Source organism: Dipodomys spectabilis, unplaced genomic scaffold (assembly GCF_019054845.1).
Source record: "Dipodomys spectabilis isolate Male_0828 unplaced genomic scaffold, ASM1905484v1 ptg000190l, whole genome shotgun sequence".
NCBI classification, from domain to species: domain Eukaryota; kingdom Metazoa; phylum Chordata; class Mammalia; order Rodentia; family Heteromyidae; genus Dipodomys; species Dipodomys spectabilis.
In genome coordinates, this window is record NW_024870867.1 from 3,449,126 (window position 1) to 3,473,327 (window position 24,202).

The 24,202-nt window shown below is 38.4% G+C and overlaps 1 protein-coding gene across 3 annotated transcripts in view; it reads right to left on the bottom strand.

Moving 5' to 3' along the window:
- Agr2 (anterior gradient 2, protein disulphide isomerase family member) overlaps positions 1-24,202 on the bottom strand; it is a 34,782-nt gene that overhangs the window by 7,172 nt on the left and 3,408 nt on the right. The window contains exons 2-6 of one of the 3 annotated variants that reach the window (XM_042695828.1): positions 16,789-16,796; positions 3,340-3,483; positions 2,999-3,062; positions 2,817-2,869; positions 976-1,049 (exon numbers count right to left, since the gene is read on the bottom strand). In XM_042695828.1, coding sequence (XP_042551762.1) covers positions 976-1,049; positions 2,817-2,869; positions 2,999-3,062; positions 3,340-3,478 — 330 coding nt within the window. In that variant the 5' untranslated portion in view covers positions 3,479-3,483; positions 16,789-16,796. Of the gene's footprint in view, positions 1-975; positions 1,050-2,816; positions 2,870-2,998; positions 3,063-3,339; positions 3,486-6,948; positions 7,007-16,788; positions 16,797-24,202 lie in introns of those variants that run through there. The other 2 variants (XM_042695826.1, XM_042695827.1) reach the window with 2 other exon arrangements.

Here is a 24,202-nt window from a genome sequence, read left to right on the forward strand (position 1 = left end):
CTTCCGGTTTTCTGGTGGTTAATTGGAGATAAGAGTTTCATGGACTTTCCTGCCTGGGCTGTCTTTGAGCTGCAATCCTCAGATCTCAGCCTCCTGAGTAGCTAGGATCACAGGTGTGAGCCACCAATGCCTGGCAAGACTAGCTTTTTGGAAAGCCTCAGAATGATTACTTGAATGTAAAACCTAATTGTGACCTATCTTGTAACAAGCGTGGGAAGATAAAGTGAAAGTTGTTGCACATTTGGGTTACGATATAGAAATTGGTGCATAGGAATTGATTGCATGCACATATAGATGATGCCCATAGAGAATACAAAAGGTGGAAAGAAAGGGTGAGCGAGTAGAGGTTCCTCAAGTTTCTGATGATAAGGGTTAGATAGAAGAAGAGGAGTGAATGGAAGATGAGAAAGAATTATGGGTGTTGCTTGTTCTTTGAAGAAGCCAATCTGGAAGGAATAAGAGGGAGACAGGCTCAAGGGGATACGGTCAATAGCTGTTTTACTTTTAGAAGGAAAATGGACCCAATCTGTCTACAGAGTAAAAAGAATTTGAAGGCAGAAAACCTGAATATCAGGAAGGGGGTGGTGAAAATGACAACTGTAAGAGGCCTGAGTAGAGTTGGACAGCTAGGGAGCTGCCATTTCAAGAGAGAGAAAGAGAGAGAGGAGAGAAGAGACGGGTTAAGAAGCTGAGGGTGGGTAGGACAGCGCTGGAAATAAGTAGTAAATACAAAATCCTTGCCATTGTTACAGGAACAGAGAATATCCTTCCCATCATATTTCTCAGAAAAGCCGAGGTTGTTACCAAACAGATAAGCCAAAAAGCTTATTAATAAGACAATCTATCCTTTTCCTTCTAATATTTCCAGGAGATCCCAGTTAATGTGGTCTGATAAGATGCATAGAAAGAGTGATTCATCTATTTTTGATAATGAACCATGAGGAAATATGTTGGTGAAAGGAATGGTAAACTTACAACTAGATTGAGGAGAACAAACTGTTCTGCCAATTTCTGGATGTCTTTATTTTCAGCAAACACTTTCTTCAATGCTGAAACATAAGGAAAGAAATCATTATGCATTCATCTCAGCTTTGTTTAAAACTCCTGTTCTATATTTTAAGTTGAACTGTGTTGTATTGTAAGTTTAATTGTGTTAAAAATGCAAGACTTTGCCCTTTCAACGGATGACTTGTGAAACAATACCCATACCATTATCATCTATATCATTTTTTATTATCCAGTTATTCAGTCATCCATCCATTTATTAGCCATATTTATTAAATTACTGCGTTGTGTCAATTTTAATCATTGCAGAAGGAGCAATGAATAAAAAAAAGTGGGTGCTATTTCCATAGAATTCAAAGTTCTGTTGGAGATAGACCATAAAGAAGTCCACAAAGAAATATGCAATAATTTCAAATGAGAATCTGTACTTTGGAAAGAAATGAGTGAATCAGGCTTTAAGAGCTATAGGTTTCCAGGAGAGTTCCATCATCACAAGGCTCCATGTTGCTCTTTGAAAAATATACCCATTTTTCTACTCCTTCCCAACCTACCTCACCCCTATCCCTAACCCCTGCAAACTCATCACTTAATTTTGTCTTTAAAAAACTGTTAGATAAATAATATTATATGTTAATCCTGGAGCCAGTGGCTATAATCCTAGATACACAGGAGGCTGATATCTGAAGATTGAGGTTCAAAGCCAGCCTGGGCAGGAATGCCCATGAGATACTTACCTCCAATTAACTACCAACAAAGCTGGAAGTGGAGCTGTGGCTCAAGTGGTAGAGTACTAGCCTTGAGCAAAAAAGTCCAGGCCCTGAGTTTGAGCCCCCAGACTACCACACACACACACACACACACACACACACACACACACACACACACACACACACACACACACATTTGTATCTTGTATTAAAACTAATATTTCTAGGTTGTTCAGAGAAGATCTCTCCAAGGAGGTTACATTGAAGTGAGGTTGTGCTCCATTTTGGGGGTGGATCATGAAGATTATTGGGGCAGATCAGGCTACCTTGAGGTAAGGATGAGTTCAGTAGTTCTAGAGGCCAGCTGAAGACCAGGCTAGATAATATAGCAAGCAGTGCATGGTAGGAAAGCAAAGACAGTCACTGGTCAGATGGTGTTTAGCCTTGAACACCAGTCAGAAATTATGATTTGGCTTGACCTGCGATGAGAAGCCAATAGAAGATGCAAGGGATAGGATCTGAGTTTTGTTTATGAGTTTCACCCTGGCTTCTGTGTAGAAACTGTTGTGTGACCTGTTTAGTGGCTGTTAGCATTTTTCAGATGTAACTTGATCTTGGCTTAGATTTGGGCAGAAAGCACTGAGGCATAGAAAGTGGTTGTATTTGGTGAAATCAGCTATCTAGCATAAAGAGCACAGAGCAAAAGGAAACTGCAGAACCCCTTGGTCAAGAAATACTAAGCATTTTAAGATAGTGAGAACGGAGTTGGGGCTCTGTGTGCCCACCCAGGTCACATATCTATGAAACTGGTGCTGGATTGAGGATCTATTTTGAAAGTAAAACCAATCGTATTTGCTGGTGTATCTGGTGTGGGATAAAGCAATGTTAAGAAGCTGAGGATAAATCCTAAAGTTTATTCCAAATATGCACCAATTGTTGAGAAAACATGAGCTATTTGAAGTCACATTAAAAAGAATAATGTTTTTCCTGTTTTAAATAATCTTGCTTCTTCAACTCCTTTGTATCTTCAGATACAAAGGTGAGTGATCTGGACTCTGACACTACCTCAAAAACCTATAAAAAACCATATTTAAAATAAATTACCTTGGCTGTGTGGGCATTCGTCCAAGTGATGAATTATCATCAAGGGTTTGTTGCTGTAAGAGACAAAGATCCCATGAGTCTCAATGGGTAGAATTTAGTGGGTAGGATTGCGTGTATGTCTACTTATCACTAGATGGAGCTCTTCCAAGGTTGAGAGAGCTCTGAGTAACCCTTACCCCTACCTTGTCTTGGATTTGTATAAAGCTTCTTCATATGTCTGAGTCCAGATAAGCTGATCACCCCAACCTAAAAAAAAAAAGAAGAGAGAGAGAAAGAGAGACCACATATTCAATTAAAACTATTATACTTTCAGGCCCAAACTTGTTGAAAAGCAAAGGTAAATATATGTTCAATACTAAAAATGAAGAAGAGCCTCAGGAGAATGTAGAGATAACTATAAGATGAACTGATAAAGCACACATCCTCAAATATATTTAAGCAAGCATATTTCCACACCGAGATTAAGAAATCTTTCTCACTTAAGAAGCAGTTAGAAACCTACAGAAATCTGAGTTCTACCTACCTCTGGAGAGGGTCTGGGGCAGTTTGGGCCGAGAGTCCTTGATGTCCTTTTTAGCTCCAGGTTTGACAGTGGTTTCTTTGGCCAAAGTGTAGGAGAGGGCCAAAAGGAGTAAGAATGCTGACACTGAAATTTTCTCCATGGTAAGTCTATGTGGAAAATGAGAAAACAGGAATTAGGAGTTTTCAAGATCTCAGCTTGTATCTCGTGATGGAACAACAGGAACTGAACTGCTACTGAGTTAGGACACGAGATTGGAGAGAAAAGCCCCCTTCCTTTGAGGGCATTTTCCTGGGAATCTATATTATGGGTATCTGTCTGTCCTATTACTCACCTATCAATAGATAAATATCCACAATAGAAATAGATAAATGTAGACAAATTTCAAGGAAATGATATCTAGTTAGATATAGGTAGTTAAGGAAATTTATCCTTCAATTTTATATTTTAAAAGTAAAGTCCTGGCAGGTACCTTAGAAGTTATCTCGTCTTTTCCTACTTACCCAAAGCTTCATTATAGTGATAAAGAATAAAAGACTAAAAAAAATGTTGTGTGTTGGTATTGAGGCTTGAACTTAAGGCTGGTGCTCTATCACTTGAGGCACAGCTCCACTTCCAGCTTTTTTGTAGATAAGAGTCTCAAGAATTTTCCTATCCAGGTTGAATTCCATCCTCAGATCTCAGTCACCTAAGTAACTAGGATTAAGCCACTGGCACCCTGCTTAAAAAATATATGAAATGGGTCCAGAACCAAGACTTCTTGATCTTGCTGTTTGGTAGTGCTGACTTCTGATTTCCCAGCCTGAAACAATTACCCTAAGCCTCCACACTTCTTTAACCTTCAGTTAAAATGGAAGCATTATTATCAAAGAATGGAAATGCATACAATGGTTGTTTTCATTCTGTCATTTAGAGCCTGCCAGCCTTGTCCTTTTTACCCACCAGTCTCTCCCTAGTGTCACATTTACTTCAGCTCTGCATTAGCTCTGAATTGCCTAAGACACATCAAGCCTGTAATCTTAGCTACTCATGAGGCTGAGAATTGTGGGCCAGTCTGGGCAGAAAACTCCATGAGACTCTTATAAACTAGTCAATAAACTAGTCAAATAAACTAGTCCAAAAAAAAATAGTCCAATAAACTAGTCAAAAAAAGCCAGAAGTGGCAATGTGGCTCAAGTGGTAGAGCACTTGCTTTGAGCAAAAGAATCTCACGGACAGTGTCTAGGCCCAGAGTTCAAGCCCCAGAATTGGCAAAAGAAAGAAAGAAAGAAAAGAAAGAAAGAAAGAAGGAAAGAAAGAAAGAAAGAAAGAAGGAAAGAAGGAAAGAAAGAAAGGAAGGAAGGAAGGAAGGAAGGAAGGAAGGAAGGAAGGAAGGAAGGAAGAAAGAAAAAGAAAAAATGCACATCAACATTAAGTTCTTCCTAGAGAAACATGTGGTGACGTCATGTCTATATGTGTGGGTTTTTCAGTGCACAGAAATAGTGTGAGATTCACAACACAGAGAAATTAGCCCTAGGGCGTCTCTATTAAATTCCCCTTTCCTTTCTATAATGTTGGGGCTAATTACTAGGAATACCTGAAGCAGATGCCTATGACTAAGAGTGTGCATGGCACAGGATGAGTTCCACTAGTGAGGATGGAGGGAGCTAGCCAAGCCAGTTCTATCACATGCCGCTCAGGCTGTACAGGGGACATAACACAGAGAGCTAGTCACTTGCATCTAGTAAAACCAAACCCTACAATTGTTTCGAAAGAATTATGAGACTCTCACACCAGCTGAGATCGAGGACAGTGGTTCAGAGGCAGCCCAGATAGGAAAGTCCATGAGACTTTTACTTCCAATTAACCACCAAAAAGCTGGAAATGGTGCAACAGTGGCTCAAGTAGTCAACTGCTAGCCTGAGCACCAAGCTCAGGACAGCATCCAGGTCTAGAGGACTGACACACAGAGAGAAAAACAAACCTCTAGCATCAAACTCTGATTGAAACAGCTTTTGAGTGAAGTTAAACTCTCAAAAGAAAAACAGGGTACGTTATATCACTGTTTAGTGTTTGTGAGAGAGTTTCTCATGATTTGATACTTGAGTGAGAACCTTTGTTAGGCATCACATGATGTTAAAAGTTGTTGCTAAATTAATTAGGTGTTGCTGCCTCGTGCCTATGATCCAAGCTACTCAGGAGGCTGAATTCTGAGGATTGCTGTTCAAAGCCAACCCAGTTAGGAAGTCCATGAGACTCTTATTTCCAATTAATCACCAGAAAACCAGAAGTGGTGCTATGGCTCACAGTGGCAGAATACTAACCTTCAGTAAAAGAGCTCAGGGAGAGCAATTAGGTCCCGAGTTCAAGCCCCATGACCAACCAAAAAACTGCTAAGCTATGAAACCCTAGTAATTATTTACATTAAACTGACCAATTGTTATTCACAACTTAGTATGCAGCCACAAAATTTCTTACTCAGAAAGACATAAGCTCCTGGTCATCGGGCCAGGAAGTAAGGAAAACAAATATTTCTTATGTTAAATACTAAAAGAAAAGACATAAGCAAAATTCAGGAATATAATCCCTTCATTTTCTGTACTCTTAAGAGGTGGAAATGCCATTAACAATTTTTATCATCTAAAGTTCATCTAGAACAGCTCAAGTACACTACAAGTCATCTCTCTTAATGTGAAGACTTCTGTCATTAAAAAAAATCAAGAACCTTTATTTTCTGGCATATCAGTTGGTTCAAAGATCTATTTTATTTATGGCGGCATCTGTGCATGTTTGGAAAAATAGGAAATTGATGAGGAATTTTTTTTTTAGTCCAGAGCTGATTCTTATTGAACAAATGAGTATTGGGGCCCCTTGCTATAACCCTGTAGATTACACATTGGAACTATTGATAAAGCACATGTGTTTTATGGCAGGAAGACACAAGGGAGGCTTATAGAACTTCTGCTGAACAAACATCCTGCTGTGGGGTGAGGGTTTGAGATTGACTCTGCTGTTTTCCTAGGACAAAGAGAGTGCTCTGCAAACATCCTGCATACTCATTAAAATCCAATACTAAACTGATAGTGGTAATTTGCACACACACACACACACACACACACACACACACACACACACACACACACACGAAATGACCTTGCAAGGGTGATTTGTTCTTATTATTCTCAGGAAAATAGCTAGCTCTTCACCTCTGACAGTCTAGACCAGGAGTTTAAAGACTGTAAAAGCAACAAGATACGCCAGTTAGAAAAAAAGGAAACAATTTTCTGACTTGCAATAATACATTCTCTTGGGATAGTCTGAGCTGAAGTTTCACAGAGGAGGGGGCTTTAGCCTGTGGAAGAGAAGCAAGGACTTAGATGGTGACTGACATGGAATTTTCTGAGTCTCTGGCTTAAAAACTCCTAGAATTGATTTACTCTTAAACCTCTGGTTCCCTAAGAGAGAAGGCATCACTGGTGGAGATTCCATTATTCCCCATCTAATCTCAATGGATATTCCATTAAACCCCACTTGGATTCTCTGTCAGTTGATTGCCTGCAACTTTGCAAAGAAATCAGAGCCCAAACCTCACTGTTGGAAGTGGCATTCCAAAGCTATTGTCAAGAGCCTTACCTGGATTGCCCCACCCACCTGCCTTGTGTGAGCCAGCCAGGAGGAGGTCAGAGCTTCGGAGTGTGCCAGCACAGCTCTGAGCCTCTATTTATGCCCGGGAGCACACCTCAATCCCACCCACTAATCCTGTTTCCACAAGTTGCTAACTCGGAAGCAAACTTTCCTTTTTCCAAGCAATCATCTGTGCCGGGCTAAAGACATCCTTATTTAAAAGTTAATGTTATGAAGCATCTGCTTTTGAGTACACTCGTGTGTGTGTGTGTGTGTGTGTGTGTGTGTGTGTGTGTGTGTGTGTGTGTGTGTTTTATAAAGCCATTTATGAAAGTCAGTTGTTAGGAAGGCAGTTACCAGAAATGGGCACAGAGCCAAATCCAGGTAAGGTTTAAATGGGGACTTTTGATTTGCCAGTAGGCTGATTTGTCTTTATGTGATTGGATAGAGTTTGTGGTTTATAGATTTCTTTTTTTTTAACTCCCCCTTGGACAGGTTTCCTGATTTAGCTGAAAATACACAGAGGTTCATTCACAATTCTAATCCTGTGCAGTCATACAATCCGTCATACAAATTCTTTTCCATGCTATACATCTTTTCTTAGGGGGGGTGGGGGGGGGGAGGGTGGCCAGGGGGAAGAGTACATTAACTATAGGCATACAAAATAAAAATCAAGTTTCTATAGTCTACTAAAAAATTATTAGATTGTTGAAAGCTGTGAGTTTTGTAATAATTACCTTGTTGATTAGTATATGCATCAACTTCTCTCCAAAGAACTCAAAAAGGTATTTCACAGATATTTTCTTTCTTTTTTTTTTTTTGGTCCAGTCGTGGGGCCTGAACTCTGGGCCTGGGCGCTGTCCTTCAGCTCTTCAGCTCAAGGCTAGCGCTCTACCACTTGAGCTAGAGCGCCACTTCCGGCTTTTTTCTTTTTGCATATGTGATGCTGAGGAATCGAACCCAGGGCCTCATGCATGCAAGGCAAGCGCTCTACCACTGAGTCACCTTCCCAGCCCCAGTATTTTCTTTTTTAATGTGAAGTTTCTTACAGGACATGCAGAAAAATACTTATTTCTGCTCTTAGACCTAGAAACTATTTTTTCATTCAAGATTATCCAATTACACACAGAATTTTAAAACTGGAAGTCAAATTTTCTGCTAGAAAAATTCAATCGTGCATTGTTCATGAAAGTATATGCTTTTTTTTTTTTTTTGGGTCCAGTCATGGGGCCTGAACTCTGGGCCTGGGCGCTGTCCCTCAGCTCTTCAGCTCAAGGCTAGCACTCCACCACTTGAGCCACAGCACCACTTCCGGCTTTTTTCCTTTTGCTTATGTGGTGCTGAGGAATTGAACCCAGGGCCTCAGGCATGCAAGGCAAGTGCTTCTACCACTGAGCCAACTTCCCAGCCCAGTATATGCTTTTTTGTTTGTTTGCTTTGGTCAGTTGTACGGCTTGAACTCAAGGCCTAGGTACTGTCCTTCATCTTTTTTCTTTTTTGATCAAGGCTTGAACTCTATCCCTTTAAACCACAGAACCAGTTCCAGTTTTCTGGTTGTTAATTGGAGATAGGAGTCTCACAGACTTTCCTGCCTAGGCTGGCTTTGAGTCAAGATCTTCAGATCTCAGTCTCCTGGGTAGCTAGGATTACAGATCTAAGCCACTAACACTTGGCTTTTTATGCTTTTTAAAAAAAATTTTAAACTTGTACTGGGGTCCCATTTTTTTCAAATATTAAAGATTTATATAAAACTTAATTTTCACCTTGAGTATGCCAAATACAACTTCTATAAAATGTTCAATGATTTACTTTGTGGCTTACTTTTTGCTTAACTCTATTGCACATCAATGCAAGGAATGCTATAGAAAAAGAATTTTTGTTTTGCTTAGATATCCTTGGGAATAAACCATTTGTAGTAGCATTCCTGAGTAGCGAGGATTACAGGCTTGAGCCACTGGCACCAGGCTATATGCAATTTGTTTTGTTTTTGTTTAATTAAAAAAAAAAAGCCCTGGATGGAGAATTTTTTTTTTTTTGGTCGGTCATGGGGCTTGAACTCGGCCTTGGTGCTGTCCCTTAGCTCTTCAGCCAAGGCTAGCACACTACCACTTGAGCCACAGCACCACTTCTGGTTTTTTAGTGGTTTATTGGAGATCAGAGTCTCATGGACTTTTCTGCCCAGGCTGACTTTGAACCATGATCCTCAGATCTCAGCCTCCTGAGTAGCCAGGATTACAGGCGTGAGCCGCTAGCGCCTGGTTTGGAGAAATTTTTAACAGAGAATTAGCCAAAGGGATTCAAGCATAATAAAAATGGCCTGTGTGTGTATGTTTGTGTGTGTGTGTGTGTGTGTGTGTGTGTGTGTGTGTGTTAGTGCAAGGCTTGAATTCAGGGCCTTGTGCTCTTTTTGGCCTTTTCACTCACTGCCTACTCAAGCCAGGCCTTCAGTCTAGCTTTTTGCTGGTTAGTTGCAAATAGAGTCCGAAGGACTTCTTTGCTTGGACTGGTTTTGATGCACCTAGTATGAACCACTAGCATTCGGTTTAAAAATAACCTTTTAAATATTTTAAGATTATATTTAATATTTTGAAATATTTTTTACAATGAAAGAGAGTTGAATTCTCTGAGCTAAATAATGACTCTGAAAACAGTTGAATTTTCTTCCAGTTCTAAAAGAATTTGCAGGCATAATTTTTTTTAACAGTTTGAATGGAATGATTTGAGCTAAATTTTAAATTCTTAAAACAATAGCTTCAGTATTTAGCCCTTAGGATGATATTCAACTCAACACTCTTATTTTACAGACAGAAAAAAATGAAGATAAAAAATAATGACTTTCTGAAGGTCTCATTTTTAGGGCAGATCTTAGACCAAAGCCCAGGGGTTTTCTCATCCATTGCTGTGGAAAAGTGTCATCGAATGGCACTGGAGTTATTAGATTACACTCAGCATCCTGGTTCCTGTTCACTGGATGACATCAGTACTGTCACTTAACCTTTAAAGCTTTACTTTACCTGTCTATGAAATGGGAGGATGGATATAGTTAATTTGAATATTGAATGAATTAAGGAACGAGAAATATTTGGTGTTAGTTTGTTAGGATTTCCATAACAGAATATCATAACCTGGAAGATTGAAACATCAGAAGTTTATTTTCTCATTACTTTGGATCTAAGATAAATGTATCCATTTCTTCTGAGGCCTCTCAGCTTTCAGATAGCTATCTTCTTGCTATATCTTTCCTTTCTTTTTCCTTTTTCCTTCCTTCTTTCCATCTTCCTTCTTTCCTTTCCTTTCAAGTCCTTAAATATTTTAATCTATAATTTTAATACCAGGACATCTAATTTGTCTTAAATAGAGCAGTTTGGCAAACATAATTAGCAAAAAATTTTAATCTATTGTAGCAACTTTCCCAAATATAAAATCAAACCTTTTTGGCATTCAATTGATTGTTTTAGTCATTTTAATATTGTTGCAGAAATAATACTATACTTTTTCCAATAAAAATTCTAATTCTAGGCACATGTTTTAAAGTGACAAGATTAATATTTGGATTGCCCCCAAATAAGCAATATTTATGTCTCATTAACACTTTAAAACACATTAATTTTTTTCTAATATTTTAAAAACTTAATATGAAAATCTTCAATACTATAGGTGTTAAGTAACATCATCAGCTTTAGTATTGTTCTTCTGTGGCAAGCGAAGGAGAAACAGAATTTATCCCTCAAGTAAACTGAGTTTCTTCCAGCTGAAGCTTAAGATGCTCATGTAGGAGAAAGGCTGAGAACCAGTCATTGACATGTTTATATGTGATTTTATGCAAACAGATGTGATTCTTGGGGTAGAGTGGCAAGATGAAACCAAAGAGTTGGTATCAAGTTTTGGTCATCACCATCTATTTAAGAGGATGAGAAAAAAAAAAGGAATATTTTTATAGCACAGTAAGTGTGGAGAAAAAATGAAGACATCAGGCATGGGATCTCAGGATCAGTAAGACAAAGCAACAACCAGCATGAAATGCAATTGAATCTTCTAGCAGATAGTTGGAAAACGCCTAGTCATATATGAATCAGTCACCTGATTCAGCGATGGTTGGGCCTGAGCTAATGAAAAAACTGATACAGCTAAATGCTGCCTTTTGGCATCATTAGTAAGGGATCTGTATTAAGCTTGTTACTGGGTATAATGGAGAACTTGCTTTTCATGCTCAAAAGTATCATTATTTGTACCATAAATGATAGTGTTTTGATAAAATATCCTGACTTTGCAGGAAAATGCATGTGCATAATTTTACAATTGTCTTAGATCAATGAATCCAAGGATCTCTTTGTGGGATCCACAGATCCCAGGCTAAAAACTTTTGCTATCATGAGAGTTTCAGGGAGCCTACAGCTTTAGAATCTGGATTTGGCTCCTCATACTTGTGTTATAGCATAATTTATTATATCTTCCTGGCTATCAAATGTTTTATACCTGTCCTAAACTGGGAGAATGCCTAGTCTCATAGCTTTTTAGGTCTATTGTTTTCCTTGATGAAAAGCTTACATTCTAAAATCCTTCCAATCATGATGGAGGCTCCCTTTTTAGAGAAGAAAGAATGAAATATGTGGGTATCCAAAATGATTAAGTGAATTTTCTATAAACTCCAGTCTTTTGGAAGACAAGTATTTATAAAGGAGACATAAGCATCATTCTTTTGAAAATTTGAAATAATCTCAATGAATACCTCATTCAGTAGCAATATAATACCAAATGAGGCTTGAAGGCTGGAAACAGGGCTTCTTCTTTCCTTCTGTTAAATCTGAGTTTCTTAATGGTGTTAGCCATATGGAGACTCACACGATCTAAGGCAACGTGTCCTTAGCAGTTGGAGTCTGTTCCTGGAGTCAGCATTGTTAGATGACAAACACACTAAGAAGGGTGGGGCACTGAACAAGCAGAGCTGCTGCTGTTGGAAGCTGTGCCTGCTCCATACCCATGCAGGTGACCTTTTGCAAAGCCTAACTCTGCCTTGTGAGATAGCTCTACTTTGACTATGTCTGTAAGTTTCTTCTGATATATATAAACATCAGAAGATATATATATATATATATATATATATATATATAGCTACTAAATGAGGTATTCAATGAGATTATTTTAAATTTTCAAAAGAATGATGCTTATGTCTCCTTTATAAGTATAAATATATATATGCCAATATACATGCCAATATATCTCCAATAAACAATGAAAAAGCCAGAAGTGGAACTGTGGCTGAAGTGATAGAGTACCAGCCTTGAGTGAAAAAACTCAGGCACAGAGCTTAGGCCCTGAATTTAAGCTGTAAAACATATATGGCATATGTGTATTGGGTATGTGTGTGTGTGTGTGTGAGTGTGTGCCAGAAAAAAAGTTTTTTTCATCTTGTTCTTTCCAAGTTCTTATATTATTTTCCTATCATGTCAACTGATTGATGGTTATTGCTGGAGTTTTTTTTTTAATCTTCATATCTGGCCCCTGAATACTGAAAAATTGGTGTCTTTTTTTTTTTAAGAAGAAAGGATAAATAAATCCCAGTATAATATGGAAATGATAGGTCCATTACATCTTAATACTATTTGGGCAAATATAACTCAGGATATGTCATATCTTATCATGTATCACTTTACAACTTGAAGTTTTCTTTGACAAGCATAAATTTAGATACTTTGAATTTACAGCAGAAATCATACTTCATATAACAGTGTATGGTAGTATAGACCTGTAATTCCAGTACTTGAGATCAGGCAGGAGGATTGTGTGTCTGAGGCTTACCTGGTTACTTGGAGATAATTTTTTTTTTAAAGGAAAAAAACAAAAGATTGCATTTTACTATTAAGCACTCTCAGGAGGAAAAAGTACTACTATGTTGATACTTTTCTAAACTTACGTACTACTATTACTTAATAATAATAAGTAACATATAATAATAATAAGTAATAATAAGTAAGACCTCTTTTTATTTCTCTTTGGTGGTGTCAAGGATTGAACCCAAGACCTTGTGTTCTACCACTAAGCTACAGTCCCTAGCTCAGCCTCAAATTTTTGTTGTTGGTATAAATTGAGTAAACTTGGAAGACCAATTTCTCTACAATTCCAAATTTATACTTCAATGATTGTGATATATAAATTGATTCTGTTTTACTGATTCCCAAAATAAAATAATTGATTAAAAAAAATCTCAGCTTGGTGCGATGCCAGTGACTCATGCCTGTAATCCTAACTACTCAGGAAATAGATCAGTTTGAAGCCAGCCTGGGCAAGAAAGTCTGTGAGCCTCTATCTCCAATAAACTATCAACCAGAAGTGGAGCTGTGGCTGAAGTGGTAGAGTGCCAGCCTTGAGTGAAAAAACTCAGGCACAGTGCTTAGGCCCTGAATTTAAGCCATAAGACTCACACACACACACACACACACACACACACACACACACACACACACACGACTAATTGCTTAGATTTGCTGGGCACTGGTGGCTCATACCTGTAATCCTAGTTAGTAAGATGGGATCTGAGGATTGTGGTTCAAAGCCAGTCCAGGCAGGAAAGTCCGTGAGTCTCTTATCTACAATTAACCACCAGAAAACAGGAAGTGGTGCTGTGGCTCAAATGGTAGAGTGTTTGCCTTGAGCTGAAGCCCTGATGGACAGCGCCCAGGCCCAGAGTTGAAGATCCACAACCGACCAAAAAAAAAAAATTGCTTAGATTTTTTGTAAAGTACATATTAATTTGATAACTGGATAATAATTTGCACCTAGAGAAAAGAATTCTAGTATACTAGTATTACTCAGCTGGGTTACTGTAGGTAATGGTTGTATGCTATGTGTCTCAAAGAGCTGGAAGAAAGAATTTTGAATGTCTTCATCATTGGAGATAAATCTTTGAGGAGCTAGGTATGTTAACTCTGATTGTATAATGGATACATGTATCAAAACATCACCAAGACACTTCATTTTACATAAAATGTATATGTTTTTAAGTATCACTTAAAATTAATTTATAAAGAAGGATAACCATTTATTTTTTTCTACAAGTTGATCTTTGGGGGACAGTTTGCATTGTCTAATTCTCATATTTTATCCTTGACATGGAGTACCAATGAGAGAATAGCACGTTCTCTGTTCTGAAAAGCCTTCTGTTTACCTCTGCTTTCCATATGACTCACTTCATATTAACTGTATTCCCAGAGTTTTCAGCCGTAGGTCAACCCAGAAAGCAAATACAGAAGAAACTTGCCACATTTCTTTCTTCCTGATCTCTCTAAGACCTCGTCATCTTTTCAAGACTAAGCTTTCCTGTGTTTACTTCATAGCATTTGTAGGGAAATGATGCATTTTTTTCATTGTTTAGAGGCTTTGTGGGGCTGTACATGCTGGGTAAGAATGAATTTAAATCCAGGGAATAGTTAGAATGTAATTTTAGAACTGAAACTTCATTGTGGTTAAACCAGTTTTCTATTATTCTCATTTATGTTAGGTTCCAGATAAAAAGCTTTCTCAGTACAAGCAATTCTACCAATTCATTACTGTAAAGGTCCAACCATTTCATGACTTTGGTGTGGATTTTCTGAGGCTTTCTTAGGTCTGATGGAGATATGTCTGCTGGACCTGGAGCATGAAATTAGCTATTCTCTAAATAGATTTCCATATGGAATCATAGAGGTGACTTTCTCTCAAATACCAGAATGAGCACTAGATAATTTTTGTTTCTTAAGTGGCAAGAAAATATGATTTTTAAATTTCAAATGGATACATAGGCATTTTATTTATGACTTAAATAATTTCATCTGATTCATTTTACAGACCCGACTCATACTGCTTTTGAATGAAAATACTTTCTCTGAGTGCTTTCAAAATGCTTTTATGTGGTAGGTATACAATGCATATCATTTGCAGCTCAGATTAGTTTAGAAAACTGGGATGAATGACTTGTAGAAGACAAGCAAAGGAAATGAAGCCGGTAATCTGTGAAATTTGTTAAAGGTTTCTGAAAGCATATAATAGCTGATATCTTTAATTGTTTTAAAACTTATAGCTTAAGCCAGGCACCCATGGCTCATGCCTGTAATCCTAGCTAGTCAGGAGGCTGAGATCTGATGATTGAAGTTCAAAGCCAGCCCAGGCAGGAAAGTCTGTGAGACTCTTTCCTTCAATTAATCACCGAAAAAGCCAGAAGTGACTCTGTGGCTCAAGTGCTAGATTGCTAGTCTTGAGCATTAGGAGCTCAGGGACAGTACCCAGGCCCAGAGTTCAAGCCCCAGGACCAGCAAAAAAGATTAAATAAATAAGCAAAACCTACAGCTTAGACATGATCTTCTCAACATGCAATTTGTCATTCATGCTCTGTACTTTCTTTATGGTAAATGGTTACCATGGCTACACATATTGCTTAAAGCTCTGTGTCAACTTTTTCTCATAAACCTCTCTGTGATATTGTCCCTTAGAGTCAATTAAACAGGTTACTATTTCTGGACTGTGGAAAAATGGATACAAATGCCTAAATGAGGAGGATGTGACAGCTTAAACCTGCAATTCTAGCTACTTCAGAAGAAGAGCTTCAGGATTGTGATTTGAAACCAGCCCAGGCATAAAAGTTCATGAAACTCCATCTCAACCCAGTGGCCTGCACAGTGGCACATAACTGTTATCCCAGTTATGGAGAAAGCATAATGGATGGGTGGCGTGGTGTGCATTTGTCATCCCAAAGAAATCACAAACAGAAGGCTCTCAGTCCAGGTTGGCTCTGGCATAAAGTAAGCTCAACCTTGAAAATTACCAATGCAAAAGGGGCTGGAGGTGTGATTTAAATTGTACAGACCCTTATAAGAACAAGGCCTGAGTTCAATCCCTGGTACAAAGAAAAAGGCCTGAAATGATTTATCTATGAGAACTAAGTTAAGGAATGAATTTAAAGGAAGATTTATTTTGCCCTAACTGTTAGAAATAAAATTGAAATTAATATTCTTATGGCATACAGGTAACATTTGTAATTTTTGTTTTGAAAAAGTTGTTATGAAAGGGGCTTCAATTCAGCTTGTCAATTATGAGTATAATTGTGAACAGCGTACATTATTGAACTTTGGCAAAATTTCTCCCCTTTGTTTACTAACTACATGTTCAGAGCTAGAATAAACCAGCAGCTGTGAATGAGGTAACATAATATTTATTCTGGCATCTGTAGTCCAACAAATATTAAAGTTGAAAAACGAATGCTCAAAGTACATCGTACCAGGAACAATTGTATATCCGGTCACGTCTCATCACTTAGAAATGCCACAAGTTTCAGTGGAACTAAAGATCAAGACAAGTTCACAGTTTTGGAAGACTTTCACACACTCTGAAGTTGTGATTTTGTGGCTATTTCTCTTTTGCAAGTCATTCTAGAGGAACCTTTAGGTTAGGCAACTACCCTAAAAAGATTTATTAAACTCAGAAGGAGGAAGTTACTAATGCAGTTTATGCTAGCTAATTGCGCAGTTCCGGGATGTTAAGTATAAATTATGGAAATTTTATGTCCAATCAAAGTTCTTGCTAATGATATTGACACAGAAACGTAACATTCACTCTCTATCTTTTGTAAAGACTAACAAAGAAGCAGGTCCAGAGCTGTAATTTTACTCAAAGCCTATTGCAAAAGGGAAATGAAGTAGATGAAGACCCTTTAGCCCTCTGTCCTTGAAGCTAGTCTTTGTGTTTTCAAGGATTCTCTTCCAAGGATGCTTGTGTATTCACTAGGTAGAAGATTCTGTTAGAAGATGTTGTATACCAGAACCCTCCCATGCTGGCCTCCTTATGCTGTTAGCATAAGGACACTGAAACTATAGAGAAAACTTTTTTTTTCTTTTTTTGTGGTCCTGGAGTTTGAACTCAGGCCCTTGAGCTTGCTAGGCTAGTGCCATACTTACAAGCCATGCCTTCATCCCTGTTTGTCATTAGTTATTTACAAGTGGGTTTTGTTTCCCTCTGGGCATGTGTCTGACCTCTTATCAGTCTACTTTAAATTTCCAAATGTCAGGCTGGCAAGGTGGCTCAGAGGAAGAGTGCTTGCCTTGTATGCATGAGGCCCTGGGTTTGATTCCTCAGCAGCACATAAGCAGAAAAAGTAGGCGCTGTGGCTCAAGTGGTAGAGCACTAGCCTTGAGCTGAAGAGCTGAGGGACAGAGCCCAGGTCCAGAGTTCAGGCCCTACAACTGGCAAAAAACAAAAACAAAAAACCCAATGTCTCTGGGACCTCAGGTGCATACCACTGAATCCAGCTTCCCTTCTGTGGAGACAGAGTTCCATGGACTTTCTAGACTGGCTTGATCCTGAATGGAAACCCTCCCAATCTTAACCTTCTATGTACACAGAGGTGAGAAGAGGTCTTGTGAACTTTTCTGCCTGGCCTGGCTTCAAATTTTAATGTTCCTATTCTCAGTTTAGGATTAAAGTAGCTAGGATTAAAGGAAAGAGCCACTGGTGCTCGCTGGGCTGAACTTACAGTGTTGTCTCATCGCTCATATTAGGGTAATGTTTCTGGAAGGTACTCCAGTGCAAATGGTATCATTCTGTCTGCCTGCGAGAATCTTTTACCACTCGTTACAGGACTTGATTCACTCTTAACATGCTTTAACGTTCCTTTCTAGACGTTATATTGGCTTTTTAAAAATCCACTCACTTATCATGGTCTATGCTTTTTATTTGTGAGTCTATCCTCCATATGAATTATTTGTCCATGGAAGTTCAGTATGCTGAGTAGTCCAGAGGTTTTCACACAGCCTTTCTGAGTTATTCTCTGGCCCAGGGCCAATTTTGTGCTTATTGCTGTTCTTTAGAAGGTTCTTGCCCAAAGGAGATAATACACACTTCACTTATATACCCATACCTGTGAGAGACATGCAATTTTGCTCTCTCACATACATAGGTCTTGTTTTGTTTTGATTCTCTTTATTGGATTTCTGCAAACGGCATTTCCTCCTTGAATTTCTTGGTTACTAGGTGCTGTTTCGTAGTAACCTCCCCCTAGGTACATAGTTTCACCAGAACTCTGGGCTTTAGTTCCTATTCATGCACTCAAATACTTTTCCTAACCCCACATTATTATTTTTATTATTATTTTGACAGTGCTGAGGATCAAACACAGACCCCCCCCCCCCCACTCATGTAGCCAAGAGCTCTGTCACTGAGCTGCATACACCCCAGGCCTACTGGACATTTTCTGTAACTGTCAATAGGTGGGGTAGGGAATATAAGCCACTCAGTCTCCTGCATTATCTAGTCTGAATTGATTTGTGTTAATGCAATCACTCATTATTACTTTTGAAGACTATTTTGATCCCCCTGGGAAAAGAGGATCTAGACAGCTCCTATAAAGAGTATTGTCTGACAGTGATTATTGTCTTGGCAACATGGGAGTGGTTTTATTTAATGTCGTCGTTGGAGCCAGCCTTCGCTTTACTCAAGTGGGGGAAGGGAGACTCAGGAAGGGAGGAAATAAAGTGGGGAGCAGGCAGCAAGCCTGGGCCAAGTCAGGTGGAGATCGAAATGCTGAACAGCAGATGGGTGCCTAGGTTGAAGCCGGTATGGCAATAGAAGCTAATTCTTTCTAAATGAATGGAAGAAAGGCTCTACTTCCTATTTCTATGTATTTGTCCTTGGAATGAGAAGTGATAGCATTCAGGATGTGTGTGCACTTGTGTAAATATCTAAGGAAGTAAGCTGGACAGGTAGAGGGTAAGTCAGGAGATTTCTCAGGATATGTCTGTCTTCTCTAGTCCAAGAAAACTCAGTGTTTGGTATTTACCATGGTTTTAATATGTCTTATCTACCATACAGTGTGTTTGTATCTGTATTGACATGTGTGGGTATAGATATGTATGTATATGTGTGTCTACATACACCAGGCACTTAAGTAACTTTGGTGGTGATGACTCACTAGTAAAGGTGAAGGAGGTTTCATCTCATCACCAGAGAAGTGGCAAACACTTACTCAATTTTTAAAGCATAAGGACACAGGCAACCACAAAAGTAGGTCATGTATTAAAAATTGGCATTGGAGTCTGATCACTCAATGTTCTCTTTCAATGACCTTGGTCCTTTATGTCCTGCCTGCTGAGTTGAACTGAATTGTTCCTCCCGTGAATCAAGTACTTTGTTGACCTGAGTCCTTGTAGATCTGCTTGGTTCATTCTGAAGGGTCACTCTGTTGTTTTTAACATGAACAATAGATAGTTTCTTAATCCCTATTTTAGTAAAGCTTCCCTGACTACCATACTTCTGTGGGTGGTCTTCCATTGCTATCCTCTATCATTTTGTCTTCTCATTTATCTCATAGTATATCTGTACATTTGTGTTTATAGATTTCTGCTTTACAGAATCTGTGTCCTCTATTACAAGTAATTATTATATTTCTACCACCAAGCAGAAGTATGTGCTCCAAAACTATTTCCTGAATAAACAAAGATGTCTTGCTATATGACACAAAGATAGGTGATCGAGAGCAAAAGCCAGTCTTTAGTTCTTTATCTTTTTTTTTCTTTTTTACATTATTGGGTGAAGAATAATTTATGGAAAGATAAATACTGATAACAAGAAATTGGTAGCAAGAGAAAGGATGATAGTTTAGGGCAACACCAGGGTAAAGTGAAAGTTTATTTTAGAGTAGAGGCGACTTCAGCTCCTTTGTAAGAACAGGAAAAAGGGCTGCAAGAGCTGGAGGCCCAGTGATCCCGTGGAAGAATATGGGACAAGGGTTTTCCTCAACAAGGAGGTAGACTAGCACTTCTTTAACAGCAGAGAGATATGTAGAGGAGGCAGGAGGGGGGTTGATGAAGTTTAGTCAGGTTGCATTTAATCTCTGAATTTTGTTGAAGTGAAAATGGGCATTGGAGAAAGAAAAGATTCAAAGCAGCAGTTTTGATTTGACTGAGACTCAATAAAGATATAGTAAATAACTGTCAGACAGTAATGGACCTCTGAAGTCAGAGAGCCTGGCTTTGAAGTCCTCAGGTAACTAGGGCTTATGATCTTTCTTCAGAAACACCTTGCTCTAGAAGTAAAGAAGTCATACAGTAATTGAGGGGTGACTTTTCCTTTTTTTTTTTTTGGTCAGTCGTGGGGCTTGAACTCTGGGCTTGGGTGCTGTCCCTGTGCTCTTCAGCTCCAAGAGAGCACTCTACCGCTTGAGCCACAGCACCACTTCTGGTTTTCTAGTGGTTTATTGGAGATAAGATTCTCACAGACTTTCCTGCCCGGGCTGGCTTTGATCCTCAGATCTCAGTCTCCTGAGTAGCTAGGATTACAGGTGTGATCCACCAGTGCCTGGCACTTTTCCCATTTTTATTTTTTTATTTTTTGGATATTTAATCTTTGTTTTTTATCGTGAAAATACTGTACAGAGGGGTTACAATTACATGGGCAAGATAATGAATACATTTCTTATCAAGCATTGTAGCCTCCTCCTTTGTTTCCCCTTCCTATCCCTTCTTTTTCCATTTTTAACCCAAAGTTTTCTTGTTGCCTATGTAATTTATTTATTTTGCAATTTCATAATAATAAGCTGACAGCTTTTTCCTTTTTCTTTTTGGTGCCAGTCCTGGGGCTTGAACTCAATGTCAGCATGCTGTTTCTGAGCTACTTTTGTTCAAGGCAGCACTCTACCACTTGAGCCACAGATTCAAATCTAGTTGGTAGTTTTTTACATACATAATTTAGTAGATAATGAAGATAAGGTGAAAAGGATATTGAAGAGACTGAAAGGATATAATTTTCATATTGAATAACACGTGAATTTTTTTTATTGTGTATTGGATGTATATTCTATCTGAACATTTTTTTGACAGTATGGGGGCTTGAACGCAGCACCTCATGATTGCTCAGCTTTGCTTGCTTACAGATGGTGCTCTACCTCTTGAGTCATGCCCCGACCCCATCATTTTAGTAGCTAATTGGAGATATAGTCCCAAGGACTTTTCTGTCAGGGCTTGCTTCAAACTTCAGTCGGCAGATCTCAGTCTTCTGAGTAGTCAGGTTTATAGGACCACACAGCTAATCCTAGCCTCGAAAAAAAAAATCCTTCTGGCATGAAATCATCTTTGACAGTTATGCTTGGAGGATAATTTTTTAAAGGTAAAACTATCGTTCAACTCAATGACTGAGTTTTCACTTGACTAAACATGTTAGGACAACTTTGTTGGCTATACTTGATGAATTGTATCTGCACTGGGGCCTCAGCTTCTCCATTTCTAAAGAGACTGGTGGTAATGAACAACATAGGGTTGCTAAGGGGAAAATAAATAGTGAGATTGTAAAGGGTTGGCTAAATATTAAATGCTCTACAAATACCTTTGGTCTACCATACAGGAAGGACTTCTGATCTTTCAGATAAAGTTTATTAAATTTCCAAGGGATATAAAAAGGATAACAAAGCAGGCATTGCCATTGGAAATTAGTCTGCTGAAACATAATTGATAAGTACTCCCTTTCAGTTAGACTTTCTTTCTAAGGAAATGCAAACACTTTAGTAATAGGATCTTACAGATAGCCATAGTCTCCTGAAACCCAGAGCCTCTTTTACAAAGAAAAGAAGTTTGAGAAAAGATGACAAATTTCTTTTTTAAAAAATACATTTTATTGTAAAAATAGTGTACAGAGGGGTTACAGTTACATGAGTAAGGTAATGAGTACATTTCCTATCAAGCATTGTTACCTCCTCCTTTGTTTTTCCCCTACCATCCCTTCCCCCCCCCAACCTCCCCAACTACCTCCCTTCTGCCCAACAACAAGTTGTAAAGTTTGTTTTCAACATAGTGTCTTGTAGATCTCATTGTTACAATGGGTCAACCTGTATTCCTATTTAAGCATTTTGTTTTTTCCCTTCCCCTCCCTAAATTAGAAAAATGCATATACAAGATGCAAGGCACCGGAATCAAATACAGAGAAGACAGGGGTTATACCATGGGGCAAGAGAGAAACAAACAAATCACATATGATAAATTTCTTAACAAGGAAAAGCAACATGGTGGCTAGGAGGAGACCTTTCCATTAATACCTGATTCTGTAGGTAGTATCAAATGTTCTGACCCCACCAGGTTTGGACAAGCACCGCTCCTGCTACTGAGTAGGTGCTCAACAAATACTGGTTGCTGTAATGGATGTTTCTAGTATGTTCTATTGTACATCAACTTGTCTACTGATTGGTTTAAAATATGCTTTGGTTTAGTTCTCAACAAAAGATTGTGATTCTGGGTTTCATACAGATTTTAGGATGGTGGCTATAATTTTGAACCTATATCCCACAAATAGAGTGGAGAAATGATCTATGTGAAGTAAGAAGCTACTTGTTTCTTAAATGTTCTAACGCACTGTGTCTTCATTTGCTTTGCTTTAGCCAGTTAGGTATGAAGGGCAGATGTTTCTTTTACTTTTCTGAAGATAAACTTGAGGACAGGGCTAGAAAGGAGGTCTTCTCATCTATAGCTTTATGTTCTTTTCTTTCCTTAAAAAGGTCCTCATGAAAAACCAAACAAATAAATACATAAATAAAACAGGAGGACCAGTCCTTCTATAAAACTTTGGATTACAGTATTATGAGCCTGTGTCAAATAAGAATAAATTTCTTGGGAGCATGATGCTAGTGGCTCATGCTTGTAATCCTAGTTATGTAGGAGGCTGAAATCTGAGGATCATGGTTCAAAGCCAGCCAGGAAAAGTCTGTGAGACTCTTATCTTCATTTAACCACCAGAGAGCTGGAAGTAGAGATATGGCTCAAAGTGGTAGAGCCTTGAAGAAAAGAGCTCGGGGACATCACTCAGGCCTTAAGTTCAAGCCCCATGACAGACAAAAAGAAAAAGAATAAATTGCTTGGGAAAGGTCTATTATTAAAACTTTTGATAGAAGATTATATCATATTGACTAGGAATAGCAAATAGTGTTAGGTTATGTCATACATGCTCCAATAATTTACTTCTTATGACAACAACACAAATATTACTCAATATCAAATCCATTGTATTATTGAGTTTGGGTAGCAAAACTGAAAAATGATGCATCTGGTGCTATTCAAGTCAAATTGATTCCAAATCAGTTTGTAAATAGTAGGAGTTTGGATTGAATATAATTCTTTCTATCAGGTCCTAAATTTAGAAAGTGAGAACACCCGTATTATTATAATTTGAAGAATAAAGAGGAAATGAAGGCCAGGGAAAGTAAAGTAACTTGTCATAGTTCATGTAGCTAGTCAATTTTGGATATTGGACATAGGACTTTGAACGTGGATCCAGGGAGTCTGGCTTTTCAGTAAGTACTTTCTTTGCTGTCCTGGCTTTCACTAGGACTCAAAACTATGAAGTAGAAATTTTAGAGCCTAAAATAAAATTGGAAAGAATGGTCACTATGAAGTTATATTCATGTTCACAAAAAAGACCAGACATTTAGTAGTAACCTACATGTTGACAAAAATTTATATTCATAATGCTCTTCAACCAAGTAGCCTTAAGGGTGTTGTCTCTAAATTTTTTGAAAATATTATAGCATTTTATAGTTGATGATGGTTTTAGAGGTGTTACTCCAGTCTTACATTTTATATGCTGAGAAACAGCTTCAGAGGAATGAAGGGCCTATCAAACACTTCTGTGTTAGTGCAAAACTGTACAAACTCTTAAATTGTCTCACTCTGCAAGAAAAGGCTGCCTTTGACCTCCCAGATCAAATCTACACTGCCCCTGACATGAAAATATATTAAAGACTTTCCTGAAAGTGAGGAGAAATGAAGACACTGTGGCTGAATCTGACCATAGACTTAATCCTTCAATTTATATCACAGCAGGATAATTTAGTATGTACTGAGCTACAATTTCTAGAACTCCTTCCCACACAGAGTGAGTCTCTGTGAATGATGTGTGAGAGTTTCTTAAGACTTTAAGAATCTCCTTGTGTGAGGCCCTGACTCCACATCAGAGTAGTTTGGCACCTTGCTCTCCTAATTTCTTGGTGGCCAGATGGATTTTCCTCTTGTTCTATTTTCTTCAGTTCTTCAAAATGCATTCTGTTCTCCTGAGGCTACACATCTTAATTACTTTGGTTTGTCTATTAATCTTGACATCCAAATTCTTGTTAGCAATTGTTCTTTCTTCTTTTCCTTCATCTCTTCCTCTTCCTCCTCCTTATTCTTCCTTCTTTCTTTTCCTTCTCCTTTTCCTTCTTCTTTTGTCGGTCATGCGGCCTGAACTCTGGGCCTAGGCTCTGTCCCTCAGCTCTTCAGCT